The following is a 7,760-nucleotide window of genomic DNA, read 5'->3' as shown; positions in this document are numbered from 1 at the left end:
CAAAACATTTTTTACTGAATAAATTATGACAACGTTTCAGTACAAAACTTGTGATCATCAAAACAAAACTCTTTCTGTTATTTTGTTGCGTATTTTTCATTTCTCAAAGCACTGGTATTAGCTGTAGTAGTATCTCAGTCACATCATGAGCTACAAACAGTTATCACTCGTGCTTAAAATTGGTTGTTTCATTGGGCACACACCTTCTCCTGCACAGATAGAGAAAAGGACACGACGATGGAGAATCTATCACATCGTTCTGTTCGCACTTCTGACATTTGGTCTTGTCAAATCACTCAGCAACAAAAGATTTTACACAAATTTCAATTACATAAAAATGGTGATTGGTCTTCTGAGCGACCTATCCATCTACAGTATCAGTTTCTACTCTATGGTCGTCATGAACATATCTAAGAAACGGTCATGGGAACGCTTACTCAACAGTTTGAATTCCACCTCGCATCTGATACAATCAAACCAAAACTCCACAGGTCCCTCGAATTTTATTATAATTTTTCTGAGTCTACTGCATCTGGCAACATCGAGTTGTGTGCTTTACATTTTATGCAAGAACAACAATGGCTTCTACTTGTCCAGAAACTTCATAACTAATGTCCAAGTATATCTGAAATCCTTTCACAAATTGCTGTTTTATGTCATCGCCAATATGATACTGTCAAGGTACAGAAGCCTGCGAAATCTTCTACTGGACCATGTGAAGGCAACAAACAAGCAGACCCTCCAGTTGGTATTTATTAAAAGAGTAGAATATACAATGCGTCTCTTAAAAGAGACTGTAGACATTTACAACAGCATGTTCGCTTGGCCCAACTTTTTCGTAATTTCTGCTTCAGTCCTTATGGTTTTAAACTTTATTGACTACATTTTATTTCGCAACAATCTGATAAACCTGTACGAAACCGTCTTCATCAGTTTCATATTTCTTAGTTGGAATTTGGTAAGAGATCCAAGAGACAAAACCTTTTGATGACTTTTGACGTTTCAGTTTGGTACCATCGTTTTGATTTGGAAATACGACTGTGTTTTGCAAGAGGCTGACAACATCGTGGGTCTCAGTCATGATCTGAGGTGGTCGTTTGAGGGCAGAGCTTTGGAGGAGTTGAAGTTGGAAGAATTTTCAAATTTCTTGATCAAAAATCTACCAACATTTAGTGCAGCGGGAATGTTTGACATCGGCAGAAGAACTATTTTAAAAGTGATAAAAACAATTGTCACTTTTCTTATTGTAGCAATTGAGTTTGGTATCAAAGAGTAGATTGAGCTCAACATTACAAAACATCACCGTAATAAACTAGTTCTTTTATTGGAATATTGGAAAAAAATAATTCAGCTAATTTCCGTAATTATTGATATCGCTGGTATTTAAAATTGCAAGATATCAGCAAAAAGCAATACCCAATAAATTTCGAGGCGACCAATTTCCCTTGTTCTGATTTTCTACAATTATTTGTGAGAGAAAATTCTACAACGTTGTTTATCTCCATTTCACGTCTATACAGGGTGTTTTTGAAATTCGTGCACAAATTTTAACCGCGAGCTACTGGCTTCATGTAGAACTCGGAAAAAATATGTAAAAAATTTTATGTCAAAAAATAAAATGGCATTCATTTTTTGAGCTACAATTTTTTTAAATTGCTTTTAGTCTTCTACGTTGTCAAACAACCTCGTAGGTAAAATTTCGGCACATTTTAAAAATACACCATGTATATCATATTTTATAAAAGGTACACAATTTTTATAATTTTTTGACATAGAATTTTTTAGATATTTTTTCCGAGTTCTACATGAAGCCAGTAGCTCGTGATTAAAATTTGTGCATGCATTTCAAAAACACCCTGTATATTTATTTGAAAATTAAAATAAGTTGTAAATTTGTGGGGGGAGAGGGAGGAGAAAGAGATAAAGATATAAGAACAGTGAAGGAGGTGCGGAAATACATAAACGGAGAGAGAAGGAGAAAGGAATCAGTGAGTGAGGAAATAACAACGCAAGAATGGGAGTACTTGATGGGACTTCTGGGAGGAAGAAAAAAAAAGGGAACGAACAGAAATGAAGAAGAAGCAGACAGCGCCAGGAGGAACAGAAATCTCAGTAGAAGAGGTGGAGCAAACTGAAAAAGAGAAAGGCACGTTGTTTTCCACGGCGCGCTTGATTTTTTCTGCAAATTCATTAATAAAACATCGTAACGTAATACAATTTCTTAATTATTTTCTTGAATTTTCATTGTACAAAAGTCAACGTGTTAGACATCATTGAAATGAGAAAAAAATTCTCTACCAGAAAAAAATAAAAAAATATTTTTCTATTTAAAAAAACCAAAGTTGATATTAATTTGACATAACAATTAATGTTGACAAAATAAAAAGTGCATCCATTTTGTAGTGTTTTTCTAACCATTTCATTCCTTTTTATGCTTATTAAAATCGGACAATAAATAACGAAGCTACGGCTTGCGGTGTTTTTTAGGAAACAGCCTGTATATGTATATACAGGGTGTATCTAAAATACACGCGGTAATTTAACCACAAAAAGAGCTCACCAATTTATGAAACTTTTCTCTATAACATTTTGCAAAATTTGCAAGTTTTGCAAGATTTTTTGCCTCCAATTTTCACCAAACAAATCGTTTTGTGTGATTAACTAGTCTCTATTTTTTTGTAATCATGAGAATTTTAGTTTCATTTTTTCTAAGTATAACAATGTAACTCTTTTGACATGTTTCTGTCACAACAGCAAATTTTCGCCATTACAATTTGGGTAAAATTTGTAACGCTTTTTCGTAAAAAAATTTAATAGAAAAAGAGTTTCATTAACCAGCTCTGTTACGTGTTAAAATTAACACCCGCATTGTACAAAGTGTATAAATCATGCAACACTTTTATCTTATCATCATATCATGACACTGCATAATAAAAAAAGTATTTGGGAATTTTAATAAAACGTTTCTTGTTGAATAAAACATGACAAGTTTACACTACAAAATTTGTGGTCATCAAAACAAAACCCTTTCTATTACTTTGTTGCACGCATCATCATTTAGGTACTAGCTCTGGTATCTCAGTTACATCATGAGCTCCCAAGAGTTATCACTCGTTCTTAAAATTGGTTACTTCATTGGACACACACCACTTCCTACAAAAATAGACGAAAGGACACGAAGACGCAGAATCTATCACATCGTTCTCTTCGCACTTCTGACATTCGCTCTTGTCAAAGTTTTCATCTACCAGAGATTCTACACAAATTTCAGTTACATAAAAATGATTCTTGCCTTGTTGAGTCAATTGTGCATCTACAGTCTCAGTTTCTACTCTATGGTCGTCATGAACTTATCTAAGAAACTGTCATGGGAACGCTTACTCAACAGTTTAAACTCCACCTCGCATCTGATACAATCAAATGAAAAGTCGACAGTTCCCTTGAATTTTATTGTAATTTTGCTGAATCTATTGCATCTGGCAACATCTGGTTGTGTGGTTTACATTTTGTGCGAAAACAATATCGCTGACTATTTGTCGAAGAACTTAATATTTCATGTGGAAATATATCTGCAATTTTTTCACAAATTGTTGTTTTATGTCATCGTCAACAAGATTCTGTCACGGTACAGAGGCTTGAGAAATCTTCTGCTGGACCATGCGAAGGCAACAAACAAGCAGACTCTCCACTTAGTATTTATTAAAAGAGTGGAATATACAATGCGTCTCTTAAAAGAGACAGTAAACATTTTCAACAGCATGTTTGCTTGGCCCAACTTTTTCATAATGTCTGCTTCCGTTCTTGCTGCTTTAAGCATTATTGACTACATTTTATTTCGCAACAATCAGATAAACATGTACGAAGGCATTGGCATCATTCTTATCTTTCTCGGTTGGAATTTGGTACTTAAGAAGTCCCAGACAAAAAAATGTTGATATATTTTGACATTTCAGTTAGGCACCTCCATGTTGATTTTGCAATACGACTCGGTCTTACAAGAGGCTGACAACATCGTGAGTCTCAGTCACGATTTGAGGTGGTCGTTTGAGGGCAAGGTTTTGGAGGAGCTGAAATTGGAAGAATTTTCAAATTTTTTGATCAAAAATCTACCAACATTTACTGCAGCGGGCATGTTTGAGATCAGTAGAAGAACTATTTTAAAAATGGTAAAGACAATTGTCACTTTCCTTATTGTGGTAATACAGTTTGGTATCCAAGAATAAATTAGAAAACTTTGCACCAGTTCTTTTATTGCAAGATTGTACAAAACTATCAAAAAGTGTAATTTCAATTCATATTGCCAGATCGGCCAGTCGGAGAACTCATTCAACTACTCAGTAGGTGGGGTTGGGCGAGACTTGTGGGCGGAGCTTGGTGAGTTTTAACAAAGCTATTGGGTGAGGCTGCTCAAGGTCAGTGGGTACGGTCAACAGAGAAGAATGGGCGGAGCTTTCAAGAGCAAGGTAAAAACTACAACGGAAATAGAGAACATCGTGATGTGACAATCAAAATATTTTTTATCGTAGCTTGTTCCTAGTATTTTCATAATTCATTGTCAGTGTTCTGTTCTTATAACAATTGTAAATATGTCACGTAACTTATTGTTGTGTAAATAATACATGTTGGATGAAAATAAATGAATTTTATTGCGTGTCTGACGTATACAATTTTACATGTTTGTTATTAATAATTCATAACTTTTGTCACTCCATTTAGCCGCTGAACCATTCACACAATGACTTTGAGCCTGTTGACACTGGTTTTGAAAGTAGGTTGCCTGATGGGGGTAACACCTGCTTCCCCAACAACCAAACCAATAACTTGGCAGTCAAAACTTTACAATATCTTCATATTTACACTTCTAACAACTGGTGTTGTTCTGTCACTTATGAAAAAGGGGCTGTACAACGAATTTTTTCTTCCCAAAATTGTTGTATGTTACTTTTGCGACATCTGCATCTACGGATTAAACTTCTATTGCATACTCGTCGTACACATTCGCAAGCCAGAAACATGGACTCATCTGATTGAAGGACTACGAAGCACAGACGACTTAACAGACCCTGTGTTAAATCCAAAAGATAAAAGGTCCAGCAAGTGCACTTTCCTTTTTCTAAATTTGTTGCACTTGGCCACATCTGGGTACGTACTGTGTGAGTTTGGTAGCGCCTACGAAACATATTTTGAACGGCACACAGTGCTCCACTACCAGATCTATTTGGAGTTCTACCAGAAATTTCTCACTTGCGTTGTGCTCAACATGTTGAAAGCACGTTACAAAACAATCAAACACTTTCTGTTGAATAACATGAAAGCGATGACTCGCCGAAGGGAATTTCCGTTGAGTCTTATCAAGACAGTGGAATACAAGATGCACGAATTGAGACACGTTGTAGATTTGTACAACGACATCTTCGGTTGGTCGACCTTTTTCATCATAGCGTTCACAGTCTTTGAAGTCTTGAACTATGCGGACTACGCCATTTTCCATAGTTTTCGGATGACTTTCTGGACCAACGTTGTGAGCAACATCATCCTCTGGAGTTGGACTCTTGTAATTGCTCTGAGCTGCAGTAAAATCTACTTTGACGGTTTCTGTTTCAGATTGGAACGTTGGTTTTGATATGGATGCACGATTCGGTGTTGACAGAGGCCGCAACAGTCGTGGCCTTGAGTCATGAGTTGCGATGGTCGTGCGAAAAAGCAAACAACTTGGAAGAATTGAAGTTGGAGGAATTTGCAAATGCTTTAATTAGAGACTTGCCGAAATTCACCGCGGCCAGTTTCTTCGAAGTAAACAAATCATCGATCTTGTCTTTGTTGTGGATCGTCACCAATTTTCTAATTGTGATGTTTCAATTCGGACTTGCTAATAATTTACTAATGTAAAAGCAGAAATGAAATCGCCCACTCGAATATTTTTTTGGTACACGAAATCTTCTTTATAATGTGAAGTCACCATTAAATCTTTCATTCCTTTGAGTGAAATCCAATTGGTGGGGTCCAAGTGGGCGGAGTTGGTGAAGGTCAAAGACATTAGGAACAGTGGAGGATGCAATATATTATCTCTTATGTAAATTCAAATAACCGAGCACTGTGGTCAAGCGCGTAGCGCGCCACTTTGCATTCGGAAGGTCCCGGGTTCTAACCCCGGTGCCGCCTGACCACGTATGGGTTTTTTTCAGAAGTTTTTCCACACTATCACATCGTGGTATGTCTCATATCACAGATAAGGCGAATGCTGGGTCGGTACCTACCACCTTCCTTCTGCACCCATCCTCACCGTACCCACCCCGAATGAAAGATGTATCCTTTCCTTTTCAAATGTATTTGTAGAGAGAATCTTAAGTTACTACTATGGGATTTCCACCCCTTTTTAAATATGACTCACCCTAAATATAGAGAGGATAAAATAAAATACATGTGTCACAACTGGCATGAAGTATATTGTGCAATAAGAGAACTGTACAAAATTATTACAAAATAGTAATTAACCCGTTAAATAATAATTGTTATAGTTGTGTTGCCACTTGTTGCAATGGTTTAGATTTTAACGTCTGAGAGTCGTACTACCACTAAAGAATTTTCCAAAGTATCTATTGGAATCTCGTAGAAATTCTTCAGTCTTATCAAATTTAATCCCATCCTCTGAATCCATCATCAAAATTTTATCCGAATCTAAGATGGTACTTATGCGATGAGCGATCGTCAACACTGTAGACCCTTTGAATTTTTTTCTCACAGTCCGTTGTATCATTTCGTCAGTTTCCAGATCCACACTGGCAGTAGCTTCGTCAAGAATGAGAATTTTGGCATTTCTCAAAATTGCGCGTACCAAACACAACAACTGTCTTTGCCCGACGCTAAAATTGCGTCCACCTTCCGGATTCTCACTTTCGAGACCCGAAGGCAAGCTTGAAACAATCTCCTTCAGTCCAACATCTTCCAGGGCGCTCCAGAGTTGCCAGTCTTGGTAGTCGTGGAAGGGATCCAGGTTCTGACGCAGCGTTCCCATGAACAAAATCGGGTCTTGGGGGATGATGGCGATTCTCGAACGAAGCGTGTTGAGTGGTATCGTCTTGGTGTCGATACCATCGATAAAAATTTGCCCTTCGAAATGGTACAAACGGAAAATGGTGGAGATCAGGGAAGACTTGCCGGAGCCAGTTCTACCAACAATTCCTATTTTCTCACTAGATTTAATCGCCAGATTCAAGTTTTTGAATACGAATGACTTGTCGGCGGAATATCGCATTGCCACTGAACTAAACGTCATGTTTCCTTCACTTGGCCACGATTTCGGAGGGGAACAAGTGACTTCGTCTGCTTCCGGTGAAACATCTGTGTACTCTACAATACGTCCCACTGAGAATATGTAATGATTAAGAATCACCCAAATCTTCGTGAGATCATTAACAAGTGTTACTACTCCAAGCACCTGCGTCATCAATAAACCCACATGTCCAACCGAAATTGCTGCAACAAATGGTTGTTTCTTGATGTCCTAGACAATATATTAACTGAATTACCACTTTTAAAAAGAAACAGATAAAACACCAAAATTGAAGCGTAACAGGCACAGGTGATGTCGGTCCAAAAAGCAAAAGAATAAAATATAGCTTTGTGCAAATAGTAAACAGAGCTCTCCAAATTTTGAAGGTTATCAAATTGGTGTTGCAAATGTTTCTCAGCTTTGAAAGCTCGAATCACGCTTAATCCTTGCAGAGACGCTGATATATGAGTAAAGAGTGGACTTCTTC

At 37.2% G+C, this 7,760-nt stretch overlaps 3 protein-coding genes across 3 annotated transcripts; 2 read left to right on the top strand and 1 right to left on the bottom strand.

Moving 5' to 3' along the window:
* The first annotated feature begins 2,837 nt into the window (after nt 1-2,837).
* Nucleotides 2,838-4,223, top strand: LOC138129437 (uncharacterized). The gene is made up of 2 exons (XM_069045732.1): nt 2,838-3,479; nt 3,954-4,223. The coding sequence occupies exons 1-2, from the start codon at nt 3,090-3,092 to the stop codon at nt 4,221-4,223; spliced, it is 660 nt and encodes a 219-aa protein (XP_068901833.1). The 5' UTR covers nt 2,838-3,089.
* Nucleotides 4,224-5,308: 1,085 nt separating this feature from the next.
* On the top strand, nt 5,309-5,889 carry LOC138129436 (gustatory receptor 68a-like). The gene is made up of 2 exons (XM_069045731.1): nt 5,309-5,554; nt 5,605-5,889. The coding sequence occupies exons 1-2, from the start codon at nt 5,309-5,311 to the stop codon at nt 5,887-5,889; spliced, it is 531 nt and encodes a 176-aa protein (XP_068901832.1).
* A 361-nt stretch (nt 5,890-6,250) lies between these two features.
* On the bottom strand, nt 6,251-7,754 carry LOC138128689 (ATP-binding cassette sub-family C member 4-like). The gene is made up of 2 exons (XM_069044896.1): nt 7,530-7,754; nt 6,251-7,476 (listed from the first exon to the last, which is right to left on the bottom strand). The coding sequence occupies exon 2, from the start codon at nt 7,445-7,447 to the stop codon at nt 6,551-6,553; it is 897 nt and encodes a 298-aa protein (XP_068900997.1). The 5' UTR covers nt 7,448-7,476; nt 7,530-7,754; the 3' UTR covers nt 6,251-6,550.
* Nucleotides 7,755-7,760: the final 6 nt, after the last annotated feature.

Source organism: Tenebrio molitor, chromosome 4 (genome assembly GCF_963966145.1).
Source record: "Tenebrio molitor chromosome 4, icTenMoli1.1, whole genome shotgun sequence".
In the NCBI taxonomy this organism is placed as follows: Eukaryota; Metazoa; Arthropoda; class Insecta; order Coleoptera; family Tenebrionidae; genus Tenebrio; species Tenebrio molitor.
Note: the sequence above shows the minus strand (reverse complement) of the source record. Positions and strands in the feature narration are given on the sequence as shown.